Source organism: Eriocheir sinensis, chromosome 46 (genome assembly GCF_024679095.1).
Source record: "Eriocheir sinensis breed Jianghai 21 chromosome 46, ASM2467909v1, whole genome shotgun sequence".
Taxonomy (NCBI): domain Eukaryota; kingdom Metazoa; phylum Arthropoda; class Malacostraca; order Decapoda; family Varunidae; genus Eriocheir; species Eriocheir sinensis.
The window spans coordinates 5,198,872-5,225,885 of record NC_066554.1 but is presented as its reverse complement, the minus strand read 5'-3'; the positions used below and the strand labels follow the sequence as shown (position 1 = coordinate 5,225,885).

At 43.8% G+C, this 27,014-nt stretch overlaps 1 protein-coding gene across 3 annotated transcripts in view; it reads left to right on the top strand.

The window, feature by feature from the left end:
- Nucleotides 1-25,741, top strand: part of LOC126981004 (WSC domain-containing protein 1-like) — a 39,068-nt gene extending 13,327 nt beyond the window's left edge. The window contains exons 1-10 of one of the 3 annotated variants that reach the window (XM_050831554.1): nucleotides 2,629-2,885; nucleotides 6,066-6,162; nucleotides 7,363-7,436; nucleotides 9,991-10,047; nucleotides 10,308-10,404; nucleotides 16,004-16,140; nucleotides 16,994-17,156; nucleotides 17,374-17,453; nucleotides 23,337-23,490; nucleotides 24,916-25,741. In XM_050831554.1, the coding sequence (XP_050687511.1) occupies nucleotides 6,074-6,162; nucleotides 7,363-7,436; nucleotides 9,991-10,047; nucleotides 10,308-10,404; nucleotides 16,004-16,140; nucleotides 16,994-17,156; nucleotides 17,374-17,453; nucleotides 23,337-23,490; nucleotides 24,916-25,138 (1,074 nt within the window). In that variant the 5' untranslated portion in view covers nucleotides 2,629-2,885; nucleotides 6,066-6,073 and the 3' untranslated portion in view covers nucleotides 25,139-25,741. Of the gene's footprint in view, nucleotides 1-2,628; nucleotides 2,898-6,065; nucleotides 6,163-7,362; nucleotides 7,437-9,990; nucleotides 10,048-10,307; nucleotides 10,405-16,003; nucleotides 16,141-16,993; nucleotides 17,157-17,373; nucleotides 17,454-23,336; nucleotides 23,491-24,915 lie in introns of those variants that run through there. The other 2 variants (XM_050831553.1, XM_050831556.1) reach the window with 2 other exon arrangements.
- Nucleotides 25,742-27,014: the final 1,273 nt, after the last annotated feature.

The window sequence follows — 27,014 nt, the reverse complement described above, 5'->3', positions numbered from 1 at the left end:
CTGAAAGGAAGGATGGATATACTGATGTGGAAGTGGAAGTTATGAGGCAGTGAATAAAGATGAAAGGAAGGGATAGAAGGGGGGTACTGAGCAAGGGATAAAGTATGAGAAGGTGATAGGTAAGGAGTGAAAGGAAGAATAGACTGACAGACGTGAAAGTGAAGTGAGGGAGGGAGAATCTGGACAAGGGAGGGAGGACGAGAAGTAGGACGCTAAAGAGTAAAGGGAAGGAGATATTTACAAACATGGACGTAAAGAGGAGGATGAAACTGGACAAGGGTGGAAGGATGCAGAGGTGATGGCAAATGAGGGAGCGGAAGGGGAGACTTACAAACGTTAAAGTGAAGAGAGGAAGAGAGAACCACAGCAGAGAGTAATAAAAGCTCAGGACCGGGATATAATAAAGAGTAGAAGGATTAAATGAGAAAGTAGGAGGAAACAAAGGCTACTGGAACCCTTATGCTAATGTTGACCTTTTTGGCGACGCAGCAGAATCAAAGGTAATGCGAGAATCAGGGAACTTTTCAGCAATTATATGAGCATTAGACTAAGGACCAAATTGGCGTGTTAATATTAATGGCATGGACGGACGAAGAGGAGTGAATGATGGTAAGCAACTTTGAGGTCCGTAATTAACTGAGGCGTGTTTTGGATTTGTTTTGGATTTTTGTAACTATTTCACCTTCCTCCGTTATGCATTACGTTTATTCATTATGTGCAGAAAGTCGGTGAACACTCAATAAGCTTCCCTTCCTCCTTTTCTTTCTCGAGTTCTCTCTCCTTTCCTTCCCTCTGTGTCTCCCTTCATTATACATATTTTTTTTATTTCCCTCTTATTCCTTCTTTTTCCTTCCATCCATTAGTCTTTTATGTTTCCTTCATTCATCATTCGGAGCAACTATTCATTTTCTTTTTTTTATTTAGCGTTCTCTCTCTCTCTCTCTCTCTCTCTCTCTCTCTCTCTCTCTCTCTCTCTCTCTCTCTCTCTCTCTCTCTCTCTCTCTCTCTCTCTCTCTCTGCACCCCGGCTTCCACTCCACTCAGGCACGCAGAAAAAAAATAAGATAAAATAAAGGAAAAAGTCTTCTATTATCATCTAAATTGCGACGACCATTACCATATAAATGACTTTTCGTCTAGTTTCGGAGCGACAAAGTTCGGCTCCCCGCCTCAGACTGCCGAAATAAATCTGCTTCGGGGGCCCTAATTTTGCTGTGTACACCTCCCCAAGCTGCATCATGACTGCTTTATTAACTCTTGGTTGAAGGGTGAGGCCATGAGGTTTCGCAAACACACACACACACACACACACACACACACACACACACACACACACACACAGACACACGCATACGCACAGAAGTGAGTGAGGTAGCATAACGGTGTGTCGCGGATGCAAATACAAGCGCCGGATGAAACCCAAATACAGAATATTATTGTTCCATTTGGCGAGGAGGGTAGAAAAAAGGGGTGATTCGTGTCTGTTCCTGCGTCTGTGTTGGTGTTTCTGATCAATTTCTCTTCGCGCGAGTTTGGGGCGCGTTCTGTTGTGCTTGGGGGAAGGACAGAAGACGAGAAACACACACACACACACACACACACACACACACATAAAATTTTCTACTTAGCAAATATATTGATTAAATTTGTCTTTAAATAAATGAAAGATGTTGCAAAGAAATGATAAATGCGGGAGTTCGTTTTATGCTCGTGCTTCAACGTTGGCGACGAATAATTAAGTGGTCTGAATATGTTTGTTTACTCTTAAGTTTTGTGCCATTACTTCTCGTTCTAGGCGTGTCATCGATCCTAAACATTTGAGCTTATATATGCGTCTGAGAGAGAGAGAGAGAGAGAGAGAGAGAGAGAGAGAGAGAGAGAGAGAGAGAGAGAGAGAGAGAGAGAGAGAGAGAGAGAGAGAGAGAGAGAGAGAGAGAGAGAGAGAGAGAGAGAGAGAGAGAGAGAGAGAGAGAGAGAGAGAGACCTGAATTATGATATAGAGCTATTTCTAAACATCATTATTATTGTATTGTTGCCAGTGAAAAAGCTACGCGTGTAGGATAAACAGGTGCATTAATATATCCTTAAAATGGACTATACGTTTTCTCTGACTTCCCTTCCTCCACCGCCTCGTTTTCATTACCTTATCACTGACTTATGTAATCCTCAACGAGCACGTCCATGAAAAGGTGTACCTTGCTGTTCTTATCTTCAATCTCCACAGTAACAAATTTCTGATTAAGGTTTCCACATAATTTTCGTAAAAGTCGATATATTGTTCTCATGCCGTGGACTGGTAAAGTTTGGGGCATACGCTATAGTAGCTGCGCTTGGCCGCAGTGCTCATCTCCATCGTATTGGCCCTTAAGCCTATGGCGGAAAGAACCCAGGGCAGGACCAGTGCGACATCAGGGTTATCACAGTCTACTTTCCCCAGGTCTCCCCATGTACCCATTAATCGACGAACCCGAAAGGGAGGATGAACAGCTTGGTGAGCCGCACGCCGACTGTCCGGGGCGATATTCGAACCCCGGCCGCGGATTCATAGCTAGGTTCGCTAACTTCTATACCATGGAGACGTATACATAGGAAGAACAGACACCAGAAAACCTATCGTTCTATGGCGAGGGTGTCTGTTTACTACCGCTACTACTAGTAATCTACGTGTGGTAGGACAGGACAGAATAGATGAACCATACGACAGCGTTGTGGCAAAAAATAATGGTCAGTACTTTCCTCCTAAGTCTTTCCTTGAGCAGTGGATCGTGTCTTTCTTCCTGGCACAAATACATTCGTCACCGAGCGCCTTCACCGAGCACTGGTGTTTGGAGATATACACAGGTTGTGCAGTCTGCGAAGCGCGGACGCTTTTCACTCAGCGCTGTGGTATGACTACTGGTAATGTTTTTCTTGTTATTGTTGATGTAGCTGGTATTGGTTTTTCTATCATCTGCATATTTGCTGTTATAATGATGGGATTTGTAATGTATTATTATTGTTATTTTATTATTATTATTATTATTATTATTATTATTATTATTATTATTATTATTATTATTATTATTATTTATTTGTTTATTATAATCGTTATTATTATATTTGTTAATACAATTTTTGCTGCTTTTATGAATTTTTCCTTTTTTCTACTATTATTAGCAGCGTGTTTAGTGTGCCTGTAGCTCATAACTTTTGTGGCACGTGTTGCCGTTCACTGCATCGCCAGAGTCTGAGTGTGAGTTTGTGTTTTAGTGTGTGCCGGCAGGCCACGAGAGGACATTGTCTGCCTCAGCGTGTGGCTTCATTTGCCAGCAAGAACAGGCCACGGGAGGACATTGTTTGCCCCAACGTGGCTTCATTTGTCACCAATAATCAGTGGTTTACTTACACTTTTCAATTACTTTTTTGATAACATGCAGAGAAAATAGTGCAGTCCGTAGCTCAGGACAGCACCAAGGTCGAGGTAAATCCCATCACTTGTGTTTATTTTGTTTAGCCGTCATCTGGCGATCAAGCATTACCCTAGTGCGAGCAAGAGTTTCCCCAAATCTTGCGAAATTCTTGCGTTTCTTGTTCTGGCACATCAGATTTTCAAGAATCCCCCACAATTCTTGGCAAGAATGGAGGGTTCCGCGCAAGCCGCGGCGGGGCCGGGTACGGCCACTTGCCGCCAGCACCTTCTTTGGCCTATGGCGATGACCATTTCCTTCGGGCTTCCTATGGGTAGCCCTGCCAGATGGGGGTGGATATAGAGTTCACGAGGGTACTGTTGTGTTACTGCTGCACCACAGACCATTTTAAAGGATAAGTATGAACTTTCCGGTATGAAAACATCATCGTCATCATTAGAAACAAGAAAGTGAAAGGATGCCATTTGTCAATATTTTGTAGAAAAAAAGGATGTTTTAAGAAATTCCGTCGCTTGCATCCAGGCTAAGTAGCTAGGGAAATGTTCTTAATGAACTGTAGATCTCGTAATTATGACTAAATGAACGCGTGTTGTCCTTGATGAGTGAAAAAAATGAGAAATAGTGTGGTTCATCCAGTCATATGTGCAAGAAAGAGCGCTCTGGCGGATCACGGTTGGGAGGTGAAAATAGTCTCAAGAATGGGGGTCGTTCCAGAACGCCAAATATCGCTAGAGGACGCCTTTTGGTGGCATCTGTGCAGCTCTGAGTCTTTTGGCTGTAGCTCGGAAATCCAGTGAAGGCACCGGACTGCACGCACTGGGTGGAAAGCTGCGCTGAAAAGCGAAATGTTCCAATTACTGTCATGATCGTCACACATACATTTTCTGATGTGCTTCTATTTCGAAACTTGAAATATCTAATAACTAAGGCATGTATTTATGACTCTTGAGTCGCGAAGAGTCGTGAGATATTACATTCTGTTCAGTTGTCAAGTCCCCGGTGGTGGTGGCGTCCCTCGGTCCCTGTGTGGCCGGCCAGCGCTGGATGCTGAACGGGTCACGCCTGGGAACGAGGTTTGCGGGGTTGTGCAGAGGTGATCGTGCCTGGCAACCTGAAGAGGAAAGAGAATACAGACGAAGCAGGTTACGATGTTCATGCACCTTCTTTCATAAAGTTTCGTATTTACGGGTTTGCAAGGCGGATAAATGTATTCCTCGTCATCAGCTGATTATTTTCATCATTGTTATATTTAGGCGGTGTAATGTAAATAATCATCTCGAAGGACAAAAGACACCTGAGAGCACAGCGTGCGGGCTTTACCCAGTGTGAGCTTAGAAATGGCAGCGGGTGGCTGGCGATGTTACCAGCGCCAGCGAGCTAAGTCGTGGTCACAACAACAATCTCCGCAAACGCAATGATAGCATTCAGTGCAGAATCTGAACCAATACAGTGTGGTGAAGGGTGATGTTAGCCGCTCTGGTGAGCCTTCATATGTCGTGGTCCCAGCGGAAATTCCGCCATGTATAATGATAATATTCAATGCAGAATACTTACCAGTACACCGACAGGCGGAAGACCAATCATTCCCCTCAGTGTTCAGTTAAAGAACACTTTGAAGTTTCCATGACCTGACCTCATTGTGTCCCAGAATCAAACCAGTCTAAGAATAAAAGATTCGACGAATGTAAGATCATTACTTTAATCATATTTTTTTATATTATCTTTTTTTTTTGTATCATATAATATAATTTGCAGGTTTTTCATTTGACAATATATATGCACACACACACACACACACACACACACACACACACACACACACACACACACACACTCCGATAGCTCAGTTGGTTAAAGTGCTGCGCTGCCAGGCTTATCGGCGTGGCAGGCAGAGGTTCGAGCCCCGCTGACAAGGAGTGTTTACTGTTCCCCATGGAAGAAAGGGGATTGGGTGTGTGGTGTGTGAAGGTCCTGGCAGTACCCAGAGATAGTGGAATGAGTCTTGTTCTAGTTAGGAGTGTGCTTGCTGGCGAATGCGAGTCCAACTCGTGATCAGGCCGTTGTGAAATGCGCGCGCGCACACACACACACACACACACACACACACACACACACACACACACACACACACACTCACACACACACACACACTCACACACACACACACACACACACACACACACACACACACACACACACACACACACACACACACACAAACATATATATATATATATATATATATTTATATATTTATATATATATATATATATATATATATATATATATATATATATATATATATATATATATATATATATATATATATATATCTATATATATATTTGATTCACGGTATTCAATAATGTAATATTACAAAGAACAGCGGTAAATAAGGTTAGTTCGTGTGGTGACTGCCAGCCCTCCAGCAGCACCTTGTACAAATGTTTTATTGATTATCCGCGCCGCTGTTCAGAGACATGATGCGAAAACTTAACTCCATAAACATCTAAATGTGAAGGAAGAGTAAAGTTGAAGCACACACTGTACCTGCGCCTGTCGTAAATTCCGTGAACTGATTCAGTGACACCTTTTTTCTCTCCCCTTTTACCACCACCTTTTCCTATACATCTTACCATTCCGCTGTTTCTGCTTCCAGGCGTCACAATGGTACTTGCCAAAGTGAAATATATCATCTGCATACTGGTGGGACTCTTGGCGGTCCTCATTTGCCTCAGCCGACTCCCGCTGTTCAGGTAATGTGGAGCTTGTTTGGCTCAGGTATGCGGTAAATGTAAAACTGATGTTCGGGCATTACTGCGGCGTGGTCGAGGGGCCGCCCACAGGCACTAGTTAAGGCATGAAGGACGGAGGTGTGGTGTTGTTGAAGGTTGAAGAGTGGGAAGGAAGCTCTAGCTGTAAACAAAAGGAAAGGGAGAAGGCACCGGTAAGGGGTTGAAGAGAAGAGGGTAAACAAGGGTAAACAATGTCATGGGAGTGAAGGGACGGACAGGAAATGGCTTGTGAGTTACAGGAGAAAAGGAGAAATACAATTCCTAAAGAGTAAAGGCAGAAGGGATATAACAGTGGTAACAGTGATGGGAGTGAGGAAGGGAAGGCCGCAGGGGCATGTTTGACAGGGCTAAAAAGGGAATGAAAAGAGGAAAGTAATGACAAAAATATGATGAAAGTTGAGGAGGTACTGGATAAAAAGTGAAGCTGCTAAATAAATTGGAAAGTAATGATAAAAAAATGATGGGAAGGAAGGAGGAACGGTAATGAAGGTAGGGAAGCAAATCCTACGGAGTGAAGGGGAGGAGGGAGGTACTGGCTGAGGAGGGAAGGGGGGAGGAGGAAGAAGAGACGTGTAGGGTGTTATCGGTCTGTTGTCTGTCCCGGCGAGGATGTCAAGGCAACGCTCTCCAGATGGCAGCAGCTTCGTTCCTTTACCACTAGCCTCTTATTTTCAAGACAAATGATAGGGTGGAAATGGAACAGGAAAAGTCTATTATATGAGCTCTGAACGGAAAGAACCAAGGACATTCAAGAAACAGAACAGCTGAGGGATCGAATAGTGGCATCAAACAAAAGAAAAAAACGAAAACACAAGGAGAACCGTTACAAAAGCAGCTCTCCAAAGTCTACAATCTGCAATCAGTCTGTCGTAACAGTATGAGGGATGCTATGCTGTTAACATTGTGATATAATTATCAATTAGTTATGATATATTTAAGAGGGCATTGTGCAGGTGTTTTATGACGCAGCTTGGCAAGAGTGTAGGCATCGGTATGGCAGGCTGGCGTGACGCTGGTGTGATGATGGCATTGATTTCGAGTTAATAAAGTAAATAAATACAACACTTTTCATGTTTTCTTTCTTTCTCGAATAGTAAATTAGCATGAGATAGATTGTGCGAAGACAACTAACCAGACAATGTGCATATTTTCTTCATTCAGTTTGCCAGAAGACGCTCCGTGCTCTGCCACTTCCGAATCGAGGAACAACACACCATACAAGTTTTGCTATCCCGGTGTGTTCTCAGAGGTCGACCGAGTACTACTTAGTATGAATGCACTGTGGCTGAGTAGTGGTGGACGTGAATGCACTGTGGCTGAGTAGTGGTGGACGTGAATGCATTGTGGCTGAGTAGTGGTGGACGTGAATGCATTGTGGCTGAGTAGTGGTGGACGTGAATGCACTGTGGCTGAGTAGTGGTGGACGTGAATGCATTGTGGCTGAGTAGGGGTGGACATGAATGCATTGTGGCTGAGTAGGGGTGGACGTGAATGCACTGTGGCTGAGTAGTGGTGGACGTGAATGCATTGTGGCTGAGTAGGGGTGGACATGAATGCATTGTGGCTGAGTAGGGGTGGACATGAATGCATTGTGGCTGAGTAGTGGTGGACGTGAATGCACTGTGGCTGAGTAGTGGTGGACGTGAATGCATTGTGGCTGAGTAGGGGTGGACATGAATGCATTGTGGCTGAGTAGGGGTGGACATGAATGCATTGTGGCTGAGTAGGGGTGGACATGAATGCATTGTGGCTGAGTAGGGGTGGACGTGAATGCACTGTGGCTGAGTAGGGGTGGACATGAATGCATTGTGGCTGAGTAGGGGTGGACGTGAATGCATTGTGGCTGAGTAGGGGTGGACATGAATGCATTGTGGCTGAGTAGTGGTGGACGTGAATGCATTGTGGCTGAGTAGGGGTGGACATGAATGCATTGTGGCTGAGTAGGGGTGGACATGAATGCATTGTGGCTGAGTAGTGGTGGACGTGAATGCATTGTGGCTGAGTAGGGGTGGACATGAATGCATTGTGGCTGAGTAGGGGTGGACGTGAATGCACTGTGGCTGAGTAGTGGTGGACGTGAATGCATTGTGACTGAGTAGTGGTGGACGTGAATGCACTGTGGCTGAGTAGGGGTGGACGTGAATGCATTGTGGCTGAGTAGGGGTGGACGTGAATGCACTGTGGCTGAGTACATAAGAACATAAGAACATAAGAACGCAGGAGTCTGCAAGAGGCCGGTAGGCCTGTACGAGGCAGCTCCTTTGACCCTAAGCTCCCGTGTATCTAACCCCACCTAATATCGCTGTCCATGAATTTATCTAGTCTATTTTTGAATGTGACAATTGTATTGGCACTCACCACATGACTGCTAAGCCTATTCCACTCATCCACCACCCTATTAGTAAACCAATTTTTGCCTATGTCCCTGTTGAATCTGAATTTATCCAGTTTAAACCCGTTACTTCGTGTCCTACCCGGTTCTCTTACCAACAAAACCTTATGAATGTCTCCCTTATTAAAGCCCTTCATCCATTTATAAACCTCGATCATGTCTCCACGCACCCTTCGCCTTTCTAGAGAATGCAAGTTTAACTGTTTGAGTCTTTCCTCGTATGGCAAGTTTCTCAACCCCTGAATCATCTTAGTCATCCTCCTCTGCACCGATTCTAACATTTTGATATCCATTCTATAGTAGGGTGACCAGAACTGAACCGCATAGTCAAGATGAGGTCTAACTAATGCTAAATATAGTTTGAGGAAGACTTCTGGGCTTCTGTTGCTTACGCTCTTGAAATAAATCCCAGTACCCTATTAGCTCGATTTCTAGCTTGAATGCATTGTGCCCTTGGACGGAGATCAGAGCTCACTAAGACCCTAAATCCCTCTCGCACCCAGACCTACTTATGAGAGTGTCATTTAAGCAATAGTTATGTGAGGGGTTGTTCCTACCTACACTCAGAATACTGCACTTCCCTACATTGAACTCCATCTGCCATTTATCCGCCCAGTCATATAATCTGTTGAGTTCACCTTGGAGAATACTAGCGTCCTGATCCGACTCAATTACTCTACCGATCTTGGTATCATCTGCAAATTTACTAACATCACTACTAATTCCTGTGTCTAAGTCATTGATATAAATAATAAACAAAAGTGGACCTAATACCGAACCTTGTGGGACCCCACTCGTAACACATCCCCAGTCAGATCTTTTACCATTGATTTGCACTCTTTGCTTCCTATTGCTAAGCCACGCCTTGACCCAGTTCAAAACTTTACCCTCTACTCCGTGAGCCTGTAATTTAAGCAACAGTCGTTGGTGAGGAACTTTGTCAAACGCTTTACTAAAATCAAGATAGATTACATCATAATTTTCATCTCTGTCAACCGCCTCAAATACTTTATTGTAGAAGGACAAGAGATTGGTGAGGCATGACCTACCTTTTGTGAACCCATGCTGCGAGTCGTGAATTAAGCTATGTTTCTCTAAATGCTCCCGAATGTTCCTGGCTATTATGGACTCCAGCATCTTCCCTATAACCGATGTTAAGCTAATTGGGCGATAGTTTGAAGCAACTGACCTGTCCCCCTTTTTAAAAATCGGCGTCACATTAGCTACTTTCCATAGGCTCGGCACATAGCCAGTATTTACCGACATCTTAAAGATGTCGGTTAGTGGGTCTCTGATTATATCACCTAGCTCCTTTAATACCCTCGGAGTAGGGGTGGACGTGAATACACTGAGCTCACCGGCCTCATTAGTAACCTTTCTGCTCCTGCGACTCGCAGGTGCGGTCACCACGGCCCGGCTGAGTTTCCCGCGGAGGACCGTGACGAGACAGCTGGGTGAGTGTGTTCACGTGTATTTGTTCTCAGATACTTGCAGTTTTACGTGACAATATTAATGTGTTATTTGGTGAGGCATTCTAAGTATAAGACCTTGTTTGGGTTATGAAGTGTGTGTGTGTGTGTGTGTGTGTGTGTGTGTGTGTGTGTGTGTGTGAGAGAGAGAGAGAGAGAGAGAGAGAGAGAGAGAGAGAGACAGAACAGACTGCACTCTGTGGTCATTCAATAGTCCCTCACTCTGCGTCACTCGTGTGTTTCAGTCGACGGTAGTCTGCCACTGGACCCGAGCGACAACAGGTCCACGCGCATATTTCATAAGGACTTCCCGGAACATAACTGCTCCCAGTACAAGACCAGGTAACACATGATGGATACTTTGCTTTTATTCTCGATTTTCATAATTTGTCTGTTTTTGTTAGCAATGGATCACAGACCACAGAGCCACTACTGCTAGTGAGCTCTGTCACGTCCTCTCTGCTGCCTGTCCTTGCGGTAGTAGACGCCTGTAAATGGCGGGTCTTTTCAGAGAGAGCTGTTTTCAAGATAAAAATATTAATAATCAAGTACAATGGGACACAGACCGTTTGAAATTCGAGTTAGCTCAGTTTACCTCTCCCAGGTTTTCCCAAGTTCCCATTTATCGACCAGGCCCAAAGGGAGGATGAACAGCTGACTGGGCTGTGTGCCAACTGCCTAGACCGGTATTTGCAAGGCATGTTAACCATTTCACCACGGAGGCAAGATTTGTATTTATATAATTTCTTTCACTTGTAGCACCTGTCCCAGGTGTTGCTTTCTGCGTTTATTAGTTCGTCTTCTGGCACGAAACCAAATCTCAGTACGTAATTCTATATTCATGTTTTTGAAGGACTTGAAAACATTACGTCGAGGTTCATCGGGGATTTCAAATAGCTGAAAGCGTCGCTCGTATGTAATTATTTCTTGTGTATATTGATAATTGCATCACTATTGTGGTAACCTGCCCAATTGCACACTAAGAGCCGGGCCTCCTTAATGGCGGTGCAAATAACTGTTTCGGTATGCAAAATCATGACCAAAAACACATCGACTGTTGACGTTTTCTTGTTTCTGAACGATAAAAGTGACAATTAAACCTTGAATGAAAACGTTTTTTGCTCATAACTTATCGTTCTAAGGTGTTGGTTCTTAACATTTACGTAGTCTAACACCCCTACACTTGAGAAGACCCATCCTGTCACCCTTAAGTCAAGTTTTGCCTGCCTAACATCCCTAAAAATATACTAAGTACGACCGCATTTGCTTCACCATAGAACAAATGAAAACTGTTGTCGGATGATTTTATTCAAGTCATTATCTAGACAAACAGTATGAATAGGAAAAAAAATGCAAATTCTCTACCTGAAACGACGCCACATGTGTATTGTAAAGGTATGGGGTTAAAATTTAAGAGTAAGGATAAAAATATAATGTAAAGATGGTGATGGAGTAATTGAGGGTGCTCCTCACACAAGGGAATACTGGTTACACTGCAAACACACTCTCCAGACATATATCACACCTTAAGGGTGCTTCTTGAAGACCTCGGTTAATCTGTCAGATTATTTCCTCACACTTACCGAAAAAAATAACATCAGAACTGTATAGGACACTTGATGTACTTCACATCTCTAAAGGGTTTACACTGCGGTCCATCTGAGTTTCTATACCGACCAGACTTGAAGGCAGAGGTGCCCTGTAAATTCAAAGTCCATTGTTATGCTTCACTACGGCTTCCTTGGGAGACTGAGCCTCATACCAGCCTTGCAGTTCGCCACAGAATCTAGTTTCTATGTTAGTAATATCTGCAAAGTGCATGGATCATTACAATTTCGGACATTAAACGGTCTATAAGAGTTGTACATTGTTTCCTCTTCTATATTAAAACAAATAATATCATAAGTAAATGTATTTTATACTATTAAAGAACATAACTTTCACGAAGTGTTACACTGCGTGTATCACACCTGCCGCCACGTATGGAACCGCCCACCACCTCAGTCGTACCCTCGCCGCCAGCACGGAATGATGTACCGACACCCAATTTTCTTTGGTCTCCTCAAAGTCACTACTTCCCTCTCGGTAAGTGATAATTTGTATTTAACGGCTTTATTGGTATGTATTTAGTTTGACAATAGTGGTGACCATTAACCCGTGCGCCTCGGTACGGCCATAACTGTCCAAACGGGTTTAGTGTCACTCTGTGGGTATGGCCAGTATTGTCCAACGCGCGGGTCTCCAAATTTGAGTAAAATGGAGGCCATGGTGATATGTGGCAATCGATAGGTCGCTCACGGGTCAGTTGACAGCAGGAGCGTCAGCGCTGGATAACAGCCGTCAGAAATCGATTGATTTTGTACCCAATAACACCTAGTAACAATGATATGTCCGTGCATAAAACTAAAACTAAATGCAAGTGGTTGTAAGGGTACAAGATGAGCACGCTAATGCACACCCCAAGCTGTTTTGCTACCCTCATATCCATTTCATATTTAGCCGTTTCTCAGCTACGCGTAGCTTCAAGTTAGCCGAAGTGGAAGCTTAACCGTCAATATGGTAGCATTTGTAATTATTTGTTTACTTATTTTCAGTAATACCTTGAAGTATAGGCTAAATTGGGTGGTGGGTTTACAATTAGTTGCTTCCTTCCGCGGTAGGATGCAATCAACACTCGGAAATTTCCCTAAGTTAGGGAAAATACAACGCTCCCTAGGGCCTAGGGTGGCGAGTGCCACGTATTAATAGGGCTGACGAGACTGACAGATACAGAAGGGAAGCCCCCTTTAGCAAAGGAGGAGCGATGGGGGTAAAGCCCCTCCGTTAACAAAAGAACATAAGGTGTCTGCAAAAGGCCGGGAGGCCTGTACATTGTACAAGGCAGCTCCTGTGAACCTGACCCCACCTAACATCACTATCTAGGGGGGGGGAGTCGAGGAGGCGAAGCCCCCTCTTTTGGAAAGGTGTACGAGGGGTATGTCCCCCCGTTAGGTTTTTTACGGTAGGTAAAGTTAGGTTATGTATTAAATATATTCGGCATACGATGTGGGCCGGCGGAAATACCCAGCGTGGGACGGGACGGAGCGGCACCGGCGGGGGTGAGTCCACTACGTGGGCCATTCAGTGACGCCCGATACTCGTCAACGTTCTGTTAGTAGCGCCCCCTGAGACAGTCCCATTGACAGTCTCAACCTCTGCAGGGATCTTCCCTAGCCCATCCGTCCATAATGCTTGTTCTGGTGCAGGAACGAGGCTTGACTGGTGAAGACGGGTCACGTGCATACAATAAACTTGCAGCCCCATTGACCCGAACACAAGTGTCAGATGAGCAGGCAAGCAGCACTCTCTCCGCGTACTGCAGAGAGAGAGCGAACCCACCCCCGTGGCCCGCTCAGCGCGGCGGCCAGCGGAGAAGAGACGGATGAGCGAGGGTGGGCGAGGCCACGACTTCGGGTCAAAAAGAGACATCTTGCGGCAGGAAGGAAAAGACCAAAACCCCGCCCCGACGGGCGGGAAATACAAAAAAACTGCAAAGCCCTTCTTGGACACATAACGTCGGCTGGTCGGTTAACTAGTAAGTAAAGGGGAGGATGTGGCCGAATGGTCAGCGGGCGGGCGGGGTGAGCCCGTGGACTTGTGTTTGAATTTCCCCGAAACACGCTGATTTTTCAAACCATCTCCGAGTGGCGGAGATTACCCACATGCTGCCAAGATCTTTAATCAACCTTGATTTCAGCGACTTATTTCAAGTGGTGCATTGGGGTACAGTATGTGCCAAGCATGGGTCGCATGTCACGGCAGCCACTATAAATAAAACTCGCCTGTGCCACTAACGGGCTAGGGTCGTTCAAGAGGTCCCTCAAGACAGCCTTCCGGCGCTGTATTTGGGCGGCTTTTCCGATACCCTACGCCCCTGTCCACCCAGCAATGAATGGATACCAGGTATTAATTGGGGGTTGTGTCCCGTTTCCTGGGATCTGTTCCTTTATCCTATAATTCCTTCCCCTTCTGTCTCTCTCTGGCATATGACCATAGATGTTGCGCAGACTAAACGAAACTTTCCAACTTTTCCACCTATCAACTCGACACAATCTTCCAAACACCTATCCCCTATTCTTCGACAACACTCAGCTGTCACCTTCTTCAACACTAAATTCCCTCGGTCTATCCTTTGTTCAAAATCTCAACTGGAAACTTCACATCTCTCTTACTAAATCAGCTTCATCGAGGCTGGGGGTTCTGTATCGTCTCCGCCAGTTCTTCTCCCCCGCACAGATGCTTTCCATATATAAGGGCCTTGTCCGCCCTCGTATGGATTATGTATCTCACGTGTGGGGGGATCCACTCACACAGCTCTTCTCGACAGCTCTCCTCCTCTTACTGACAGCCTTCTACCTCTTAAATTCCGCCGCCATGCTGCTTCTCTTTATATCTTCTATGGATATTTTCATGCTGACTGCTCTTCTGAACTTGCTAACTGCATGCCTCGTCCCCCTCCCGCGGCCCCGCTGCACACGACTTTCTACTCATGCTCATCCCTATACTGTCCAAATCCCTTATGCAAGAGTTAACCAGCATCTCCATTCTTTCATCCCCTTCACTGGTAAACTCTGGAACAGTCTTCCTTCGTCTGTATTTCCTCCTGCCTATGACTTGACCTCTTTCAAGAAAAGTGTATCAGGACACCTCTCCACCCGAAATTGACCTCTCTTTTGGCTACTCTTTACTTTTTACTTTTGTGGGAGCGACGAGTTGTGGGCTTTTTTTTTGTACTTTTTTTTGTTGCCATTGAGCCGCATCCTTTGATGTAAAAAAAAAAAAAAAAAAAAAAAAAAAGGGGGTGTCCTGTATCGGGTTGATTGGTTCTCTCCTCCCGCACGCTCAAAGGGCCTCCGCCCACACGCACAGCTGTAGCGTATGCTCCCAACTTTACCTTACCATAATGTTTGGAATTTTCGTATTAATGAAAATATAATACATGGTAACATGGAAATGCAGGCAACAGAAAACCTATTAGCTCATGAGGTTGCCCGCTTTGGTGAATTAATCTGCTCGACAGCCACTTGGGGCCTGGGAAACAAATAAAAACACTTCAGTATTCAGTCTTTCATCCCCTTCACCTCCTGCCTATGACTTGACCTCTTTCAAGAAGATTGTATCAAGACACCTCTCAATCCGAAATTGACCTCTCTTTTGGCCACTCTATAATTATCGCTATATGAGAACAACAGTTAGCGGGATTTTTTTTACGTCTTTTTTTGCCCTTGAGTTGCTCTCTGTGCTGTAAAAAAAAAAAAAAAAAAAAAAAAACACGTAACGTCCCTCCCCTCCTTTCTTCCGTTTCCACTACCAGCGGGCAGCGGGTGTCAGTTAAGGCAGGCCAGAGTAATTTTAGAATTGCCACCTTTACCTTAAAATATGGAATCGTTCCGAATTGGAGAGTGAGATGTTGCGTTCCTTCCTCCCTGTTGACAGCGCGGTTTGCGGGTGGCTTTATGTTTCCCTCGGGCAAGTTCAACAATGACCACTCCTTCCCGCGTCACTCTGAAATGCGTCACACAGAGGCATGCCTTACTGCAAAGCAATGAACTGCTGTGCTAAGTTGCTCCTGCACCAAAGGAGTGAGTGTAACTCACTGACTGCCAGGCGTGGGGCTTAGATGCCCCTCTCACGCCCGTGGGAGGATAGAACAATGGTGACTCTTTGCGCGTTGCCCACCCTGGTGGGGCTCGCGAGTTCAAGGGATCATGCCGTTGTTCTCATGGGCCACCAGGCATCACTGAAAGCGAGAGAGCGCTGTCATCGTAACGGAAAAAAAGGAGCCTGGTCGTTGTGACATACCATGACATATAGCTTGTAGCTATGGTATCCCAATACATTGTACTTGACTAGTGTTAAGAAATGCATCCAATAACTAACTGATGTCTCTCCTCACCGCCAGGTTTGGGCTTGACCTGCCGCAGGTGTGGCTGGCGTCTTTCCCGCGCTCCGGCAACACCTGGACGCGCTACCTGCTGGAGGCGGCGTCGGGCGTCTTCACCGGCTCCGTTTACAGTGACCAGATACTTTTTTACACTGGTGAGACTTACTGGGGTATTGTTGTCCTCTGGGACTGGCTGGGGCGACTTTACTAATTGCTACGTCATTGTTTCTCTTTCTCTGTGTGTAATATTAATGTCTGTTTGTCTTACTATTTATACCTCCGTATCTTTGGCGGATCCAAGGGGGGGCCCAGGGGGCCCGGGCCATCCCCATGGTCAGGGTGGATTGGTTTAAACCAATGGTTTATATATATATATATATATATATATATATATATATATATATATATATATATGTATATATATATATATATATATATATATATATATATATATATATATATATATATATATATATATATATATATATATATATATATATATATATATATATATATATATATATATATATATATATATATATATATATATATATATATATATATATATATATATATATATATATATATATATATATATATAAAAACATTCCAACCAAAAAAAAACTTTTATTTTTAGAAAAAAAACTATCTATTTTTAAAACAGTGTTTTTTTCCACCCTGCCCATGGTCCTGAGCGGATACAGGAAAACTAGCTCAAAAGCGCACTGCGGTTGTAACAACAAGACTGTAATGCTAATGCCTCTTCCACCCGCAAAAATCCAGGCGTCAGTCCCCCCAAACTTTTTTTCCTGAATCCGCACCTGCTCCGTGTCTCTGTATACATGTCGGCCTGTTTGTCCTTCATTGTATTTTTTTATGGTTTCCTGTCTCATTCTCATCACAATTTCCAGATAAGAAAAAGAAAAATCTGAAGAGTGAGCTTTTGCATGCTGCCCTATATAATCTTTTCTTTTAAAGCTTCACATACATACTTTTGGTACTTCTCAGGTTACCTCGGGGAGTGGGATCCTCCTAACAGCCGGAGGACCCTCGTGCAGAAGACACACTCGCTTACTCAACATAATTTGAATAAGTTTGACAGTCTCTTTATGCGCTTTTTGGTCGGCACTACCTACGTCCCCACCGTCCTGCTGCTGAGAAACCCGGCCAAGTGAGTGCCGTCCTTACTACGGGGAGGTAGGGCACACCATGGATAAGGGTATCATGCCGATAACATGTATATGATATGAATTCTTCACGACTTCTTGTTGTCATTTCTGTGCCCCCTCCCATCCCTTTTCCTCAACCTTTCTCTCTCTGGCACCATGTGTCCCTTCACTCACTCTCATCTCGATCTATATTCTCCTAGCGTTGTACTTTCCATACAGGTCCATCCTTTCCTTCTACAAGTTTATGAAAAATCGTCATCACCCGTCAAGAATACCTGCGTCTGAGTATGAAAATAAAGGTGAGCTTACGGAGCAGTTTCATCTTTTTTGTGAGTTTCACAGTTTATAATGTTTTATCATTACTATTTTTTTTACATTGTCAATTCACACACATAAAGTTACTGCACCCTTGCCTTCTTGTATTTTTCATATGTAGTTTAGCTTACCATCATATTTAATTGCTATGTACTCCTAGTCATTTAAAAGATGTCTTAGTCAGAAGAAGAGGTCTTAGTTGCGGCGAGAGCCTCGACCCAGATCCGGTCTTGCTGTGGGTCTCGACCGCGCGGCGGGCTTCTCCGAAGCATCCGCATCCGGGAAGCCTGCCGTCACAGGGACCCCTGCACCTCGAAGGAGAAAGGCCCCCTAGCCCATTTTTTTGTTTTCGGGGTGGCCGGGGTGGTGCAGAGGCTGCGCCCGCCCATAGAACCAGGCCCGTTGTTAACCTTCAGAGGGCTTTGTGTGTAGGCTCCTGGAACGTCCGTAGCCTCTTGGAGGATGACCGACTGACCTTCCTATCAAATGAGCTCACAAAGGAACACAAAGGAAGAACAAACAACAGCAGACCTGCTGGTCCTTACGAGGTTGTTTGTGACAAGCTACACTAACTATCTAATCAAAGGTGGAAGATGAAGGACAGCAAAGGCGAAGGCTCCTCCCCACCCCCCCATCCCTCCAGCCAAAGCTGGCAGGAAAGGAAAAAGAACCATGCAGCATGGAAAAACTGCATGGAATTTATGTAGGAAAGAGGAAAGAACTACCATTACTGCTACCACTAACCGGGCGATAAAAGCGGACAAGGACACCAGTATTCGAAAGAACTTAACGTTATTACGACAATGAGTAATATCTTAGTTGCTGGTTGGATTCAAAACACTTGTCTAATCTATTCTTGAAGGCCGTAACTGTTGTACTATCAACGACATCACAGGGTAGAGAGTTCCAAACATTAACAACTCGATTGAAGAAGAAGTGTTTAGCTTCGTGCGACGAGAATCTTTTACCACTTATCTTCAAATTGTGATTTCTTCTTGTTCTATTTGATCGATCAATTGTAAAGTAATCTTCCGCATTAATATCACTGAATCCTTTGAACATTTTAAACACTTCTATTAGATCGCCACGCATTCTTCGTTTTGATAGGCTGAATAAATTTACTTCTTTAAGCCTTTGTTCATATGACAAATTTCTCAACCTAGGAATCATCTTTGTTACTCTTCGTTGGACCCGTTCCAACTTTTCTATGTCTTTTCTGTAGTAGGGAGACCAAAACTGTACACAGTACTCTAGACGGGGTCGAACCAACGAATTATACAGTTTTAATATTACTTTTTCCGATTTATTATTAAAGACTCGTCCGATGAAGCCAACCAATTTGTTTGCAGTTTTAACTACCTCTGAACAATGCTGACCGGGCTTTAAATCGCTTGATATAGTGATTCCAAGATCCTTTTCTTTACTTACTGCAGAAAGTTGTTGGCCATTCATTACGTACCGAGCGCGATTGTTATTTTTTCCGATGTGCAACACTTTACATTTGTCAACGTTAAATTTCATTTGCCATTGATTGGCCCAACGTGCAAGTCGATCTATATCTGATTGTAAAGCCTCTTCGTCGAGTATCGCAGTTACTTTACTAGCAATTTTTGTGTCATCAGCAAATTTTGATACTTTGCAATTAAGCCCATCATCGATATCATTAACATAAATTAAGAAGAGCATGGGTCCAAGCACTGATCCTTGAGGTACGCCGCTTTTGACATCGAGCCAGTTAGATGTAACACCGTTTAGAAGTACTCTCTGTTTCCGCTCAGAGAGCCAGTCCGCAAGCCAATTGTGAATGTTACCCGAGATACCGTGCGCCAGTAGTTTGCTGAGCAATCGTTGGTGGGGGACCTTATCAAATGCCTTTTGAAAATCCAGATATATGATATCTACTGATCTGCTTTCATCGAACACCTCAAAAATATAGTGAAAAAAATCAAGTAAGTTAGTCAAACACGAACGTTTACTACGGAAGCCATGTTGCGAATTATTTATTATATTATTTTCCTCGAAGAATTTCACCATATTGTCGCGAATGATAGTCTCCATTAACTTACAAACAATAGATGTCAGGCTAATTGGTCGATAGTTTCCTGGATGAGACTTGTCCCACTTTTTGAAAATTGGTGTGACATTTGCAAGTTTCCAATCCGACGGAACTTTTCCAGCTGTTAAAGATTTATTGAATATGATGGAGAGCGGTTTACAAATTTGATGTTTGATTTCTTTTAAGATCCTAGGAGTAATTTTGTCTGGACCAGGAGCTTTGCTTACTTTAATCTTTTCAATTGTGCGTAAAATGTCACTTTCTACGATGAGCACGCCACTTAACATCTTTTCGGTCCTTCTAACCTCCGGCAGTTGAGGTGATAAACAATCTTCGTCGGTAAATACGGATGCGAAAAAGTTATTTAGGATTGTAGCCATTTCATTTTCATCGTTCGTGTGGTTACCATTTTCATTAGCAAGCGGTCCGATACCACAAGTGAGTGACTTTTTATTATTTACATAGCAGAAAAATTCTTTAGGATTAGATTTACTTGTTTCCGCTATATATTCTTCAAGATTTTTCTTGCTTCGTTTTATTAATTTCTTGGTTTCGCGGCGAATTCTGTCCAACTCTAGTTTGTCAGCCTCGCTCTGAGATGATATGTACCTACTGTATACGCGTTTTTTAAGAGATAGGCTATTTTGAATTTCGTTATTCCACCATTTGGGTTTCTTCTTAGAAGCTGAACGTCTGTTACGATAGGGTACGCATATGCTTATGGCATTGTTCAATATTGTGGTGAAGGCCCCCCAAGGATGAGGATGGACTCTCTAAGACGAGAAGGCCTGGCAGTGGCGAGATCAGTGAGAGGGGGGTGTTCACCTGCTGCTGGTTCAGCATGAGCTATGGTGTCTGTCGTAAGGGGTAGCTATGGTCATCTCCAGTCAACTCCAGCCATTTGTGGTTAAGGCTACTCCGGTTGATGAGGTTATAATGCAAGTTAAACTGAAGCACACACTTGGTTTTGTCTTCTGTTGCAGTGTATGCTCCTACCGAGATGTGCATACCTGTCAAGTCTTACGTTTTTTGCGTAAGTCTTATGTAATTTCGGTGATTTTCAAGTCTTACGGCGTAATTTGAAAATCTTACGTTTTTTCTCCGCTTGCGATATTTTTTTTTTAATATGTTTGTTTTAAACAATTTGTAATATATCGTACGCTCCATATTTAAATTCATGTGAGCGTGCTGAGTACGGTTACTGTTACGGTTAGTGTGTGTCTGTGTGTGTGTGTGTGTGTGTGTGTGTGTGTGTGTTTTGGGGGTGGGGGGGGAGGAGGAGGTACCTCATGCGCCCTGCTTGAGTCCGTCGGAACGGGCGCGTCACTCACTCGCTCTCTGCCCTCACACACGTAGGTAAGAACCAAAAATTACCCTTTTCAAGTGTTTTATATATATATATATATATATATATATATATATATATATATATATATATATATATATATATATATATATATATATATATATATATTCCCTTTATGTAATTATCTATGGATACATATATATATATATATATATATATATATATATATATATATATATATATATATATATATATATATATATATATATATATATATATATTAATTGTCTTATGGTTTAATTACCGTTTTATACACAAACTTATGGTCTCTAAAGCAAAATCTTATGGCAAGACACCACAGTAGCTTAACAGGTATGGATGTATGAAACTGAAAAGAATGAGATATTCTACGCTAAAGTCGGCTCAGTATTAGACCAGTGCCTCCCTCGGGACACACTCATTGTCTTCGGCAATTTCAGTGCTACTACATTCATTCGCAGAGTTGGCAACGAGCTGTGTTGATCCCCATTGTTCTGGTACCAGAAACATCATCAGTTCTCTCCTTTTGCATTTTGCAAGATCCAGGAGGTTAAAAATTGCGGGAATCTGATACTAGAGACCAGAGCTCCACCGCTGGAGTTGGTATAGCAATGCCAGAGGGGTAGCTAAGGAGATTGACCACATCCTCGTAAGTACTCGTTGGAGGGTCCTTCAAAACTACAGAGTTTTTCGGAGTGCTGTGTTCTTTAGAAATGATCATGGGATAGACAAACACTGAGTAAACTAAAATCCGTATATTCTATGGAAAGTAACAGAGTTCGAGCGTGTACGTGCGTGCGCTATACAGAACTGGCACCAAGAGACAACTTTGCTGACACCACATATAGAATTAACGTTGTCCTCTATATGATGAAAGGTGCCTATATCCCGAACTGCATTACCCACAAGGAGTATGCAGTGATAGTCTCAAATCGGTTCAGTGTGCAACAATCAAGCTTCATGTTAGGTCAAGAAGAATCACGAGATGTAACAATACTGTGCTCCATCTCGAGAGCCTGAAAGAACTGGCATGTGCTCATGAGTATTCTTCAGGTAGTTGTCTGCACTTGTAATGATGGGATAGACAAACACTGAGTAAACTAAAGTCCGTATATTCTATGGAAAGTAACAGAGTTCGAGCGTGTACGTGCGTGCGCTATACAGAACTGGCATGAACTGGCCTGAGGCGCTGAGAGGCACCGAGAGACAACTTTGCTGACACCACATATAGAATTAACGATGTCGTCTATATGATGAAAGGTGCCTATATCCCGAACTGCATTACCCACAAGGAGTATGCAGTGATAGTCTCAAATTGGTTCAGTGTGCTTAGCACCCTTGATACCATATACAGTAGAACTGTGGGATACCTTCTAACGTGAGACTTTTCAAGCTTTGAGCAGTTGTACACGGCGGACCGTCCTGGCGGGAGGAGCGCCTTCGTGAGTTTCGACAGAAGATACCTGCAGCCTATGATCGATCTCAAGAAGGCGTTTGATTCAGTGCATCGTGAGGCACTCTGGGATCTTCTGCGAACCCGTATGAGTCCTACAAAGACTATAGCTATTGGTTTGGTTTGCAACGACTATTGGTTTGCTGACTGGCTTGTGTTCTGGGACTGAGGGTGCTGTGAAGTGTGTGGGGGGCTTGTCCAGCTTCTATTCTTTCCCGTGAACGTGGGAGTGAGTCAGGGCTGTGCTTGCCCCATCTCTTTTCAACACCTGTATGGACTAGGTACTAGGCAGAGTTATGAACCAGAGTTTTTGTGGAACATTTATTGGCAATACCACGATAACTGACCATGTATTTGCGATTATGCAGTAATCCTTGCGAAGTCGCTGGAGGTTTTAATGGTGGCTTTCGAGGCACTGCACGAGGAGGCGAAGCACTTTTGACATAAGGTCTCCTGGGCCAAGACCAAGGTACAGGTGTTTGGAGGCTTTGCTTGATGAAACGGTACAGTCTGTTCATGCGTGTGGCGAGGGCAATGAGATCTCAGAAAGTTTGTCATACCTTGGTAGCATAGTTCAGAACAACCGTGGGTTTCGCCAGGAAGTCTTACGGCGGATTGGCTTGCCCCACGTTGTTTTGGACTCGCTCAGCACGATACCTGTGTCTACGCAGTATTATGGGATACCGCTGGAATGACTTTGTGTCAAACCAGCGACTATACGGGCATGTGGTCCTTTGCCCAGAAGCCGACCCTACCCATCGGGCTGTAAGAGACAGCCCTGAGTGGAGGAGGCCAAGATAACGTCCACAAAGGTTGTGGCTTGAGCAAGTCGAGATAGATCCTGCTGGGAGGTACTTAGGATGGGAAGGGGGCCTTCATGGAGACTTGCCCGGAGGGACTCCCGGACTTGGCGTCATAGGGTGGGCGAGCCGACGCGCCCCCCGGTGTATACTCCCATTGCTTGATCGATAAGTACCTGGTAAATATGTTTGTCTAATTCCTCTGGGGAACAGAGTTCAGCAGCTTCGTTAAGATGACGGTAAAGTGGTGGACGGACCAGGCGCTGAACCGCCTGCTGGAGACTGAGGCGCCGCTGTACGTGATGCACTACGAGCGTCTGTTGGAGGACCCAATCAAGGAGCTCGCCGCTCTCCTTGCCTTCCTCGGGTAAAGACAACTAGACCAATACAACCATCACCACCTCAACCGCTACCCTTGCCCCAAGCACTGTCATGCTTTCCTACGAATGCTGTTCCTTCTCCTGCTTCGCATATTCATAATCTTAAGCTTCTAATTTGAATGGAATGTAGTTAACAGTGGCTGATAACAGATGAAAAATCATTCGTCGTCACCTGTTTATTCGTTTATTTCACTCGATTTCTCTACCTCTTCCTCTTTCTCTTGATTTTTTCAATTGTATACTTGAATATATATATATATATATATATATATATATATATATATATATACATATATATATATATATATATATATATATATATATATAATGTCTTATGATTCTGCCGCCAGAGGGAAGCATCACATGTTGGATGCGCTACCGACACTATGGGCATCATATATTTTGTATAGAAATGGCATTAAAAATATTGTCTTCATGATCTTCATGATCATAGCGGGTCGCGAGAGATCTAGAGAAAAGCTACAGAGTGCACAAAAAGGAAGTGAGAAATAATAAAGAATATAACACAGAGTGACAGGGCGCGAGCATCATGGATTAGTGAAAACGAAAGAATTAAGATATTTCAAAGGGGACTGAGAGTGAGAAGTAGACATGGGCAGGTCGTATCATGCGTAGAAGTGACCACAGTTACGCAACCAAAATTAAGCATGGGTGACCCAAAAGTTTTAGGAGACGTCATGGAAGACAGAGAACCAGGTGGAAAGAGGAAATAAAAGCAGTTGCCTGAGCAGGATGGAATACCCTAACATATCAGACTGAGAGAAGTTCCAATTACGTTTTGTTCCTTAGCGTGTTCACTACCATTCCCTCTCCTGTGTTTCCTGCTATACACATGCATGTTCAAATATCCTTATGCTTTCCGTTCACACTTGTCTACAACTTACACGCACCAAACTCATTCCTTTAAGCTTGCAACTGCGTCCATATTGTGTAACAGTTTTCCTACACTGGTTTTACTCTTGCGTTTAAGATTATTACTACCTTATCCTTTCATTGAATATATTCCTGTCTTTTCATTACCCTTTTTTTTTTTCGGTACCCACGTTCTGGCCCTGGGCCCCGGGGTAATGGGTTCCTTCCCGCCACATCCTCAATATAACGGAGATGAGCTCTGAGGCCACGCGCAGCTTTAGCGAATGGCCCTAACTTTACCTTTGCCTTTTGAAATGTTCAGTACAAGTCTTATAGTTAGACTATATATTCTTTCCTTATTTTGAACGAGCTCGGATCTTTGCATAGGTGTGCAACTTTTCCTCTCCCTCCAGGTTTTGCCCTCACGTCCTCAGTGTTCCAAGGCGCGATTATCACCACTTTATCCTTAAGACTTGACTCCTGTGTCTTTAAGAAATTTATTGCCTCTCTGCCTTCTGACCTTGTTCCTGTGTCCCCAGGGTTCCCAGGCACGAGGAGAGGCTGGCGTGCCTTTCTTTACAGTTGGAGGGAACTTTCAAGTCTGAGGAGAGTGAGCCGCGTGACCCCTACACGTTTGAGGAAAAGGTGATGATGGCGGCGGAGGCGCGGACGGTTAACAGTACCCTGCAGCTCCTCGGCTACTCGCCCCTCCCTTCCTACCCAGACTGGCCGATAATCGCTGGTCCGGCGAAAAGAAAATAGTTTGAGTCTCCTAAAGAGATGGATCAATTTCGGTTGAAGAGGTGTTTTAATACTTCCCAATGAAAGAGTTCATATCGTAGACAGGAAGATATATAGACTAGGGAAGGCTGTTCCAGAGTTTACCAGCGAGGGGAGAAAGAATGAATATGCTGGTCAATTCTTGCATACTTGATTTGGACAGAATACGAGTAAGCTAGAGTAGAAAGATTTGTGAAGCGATACCGCAAGGAGTTAGGGACGCATGCAGTTAGCAAGGCCAGAAGTCAGCATGAAAATAGCAATAGAAGATAGGAAGAGATGCAGCACTGAGGGGAAATACATGAGGTAAAGTCATGGGAACTACGAAGTGGGTTGAATATTCTTCAAAATCATGATATAGAATTTTGAAGAAATGGTGTGTGTCCTTAGAGACATGCTCGGCATTTGTTATTTGCCAATTGAGACAAAGAATAAAAATGAGGAGACAAGAGGGTCATTGATTGGCTTACAGCACCCTCTCACCCCGCTTAAATACCTCACTGGGAGTGGCTCCCGCCCTTTGCGTGGCGTTGCGACAGAATTCTAGCCTATGACTACTTAGTGATGGTATGTGTGTGTGTGTGTGTTGTACAATGCTACTTTAGTTTTTCAAATTACCACAGCTTGCGGACTTCAGTTGCAAATGTTTTAAATTTACCTTTACGTCAACATACGGAATCCGAAAAATAAGTCAAGGTATGATTGCTGCATACATGTGGTGGTGGGAGGTATACGTACTTTGGGTGAACGGGTTCGTTATGTTCCTAATCTTAAAATTTACTCAAACAAATTGACTAACGTAGCCAAACAGATTGACTAACGTAGCGTTACGCGCATAATTACACAATGACTAATCGACTGACTGATAAATGGTTTAACAATGTAATCAGTTCATTCCCTGTAAACTTTACACGGTCACCCGGCTCGAAATTTCGTAAGAACATAAGAACATTAGGAGTCTGCAAGAAGCCAGTTGGCCTGTCTGCAAGAAGCCAGTTGGCCTGTACAAGGCAGCTCCTGTAATCCTAACCCCACCTTACCTCACTATCCATGAATTTATCCAACCTCTTCTTGAATGTATCTATGGTATTGGCATCCTTGTCATGACTGCCAAGTCTGTTTCATTCATCCACCACTCTATTGGTAAACCAATTCTTGCCTATGTCTTTGTAGAATCTGAATTTATGTAAATCAAAACCATTGCTACGTGCCCTACCTGGTTCTTTTACAACCAAAACCCTATTGACTTCTCCTTTATTAAAGCCCTTCATCCATTTATAAACTTGGATCAGGTCCCCTCGCAACCTTCGCTTTTCTAGAGTGTAGATTTAAATGCTTCAGTCGATCCTCATAAGGTATGTTTCTCACCCCTTGAATCATACTTGTCATCCTTCTATGTACAGATTATAACATCTTGATATCTATTCTATAGTAGGGTGACCAGAACTGAATCGCATAATCGAGATGAGGTCTAACTAGTGCTAAGTAAAGTTTGATAGTGACTTCAGCGCTCCTATTGCGTACGCTTCTTGAGATGAAACCAAGTACTCTGTTCGCTCGATTTTTAGCCTGAATGCATTGAGCCCTAGGACGGAGGTCAGAGCTCACTAAGACTCTTAAGTCTCTCTCACACCAAGACCTGCTTAGAGGAGTGTCATTTAAGAAGTAATTGTGTGAGGGGTTATTCCTACCTACACTCAGAATACTACAATTCCCGTTCCCGACATTGAATTCCATCTGCTACTTCCCCGCCCAATCATAAAGTCTGTCAAGCTCATCATGGAGAACGCTAGCGTCCTGGTCTGATTGGATTACTCTACCGATCTTGGTATCATCTGCGAACTTACTGACATCACTG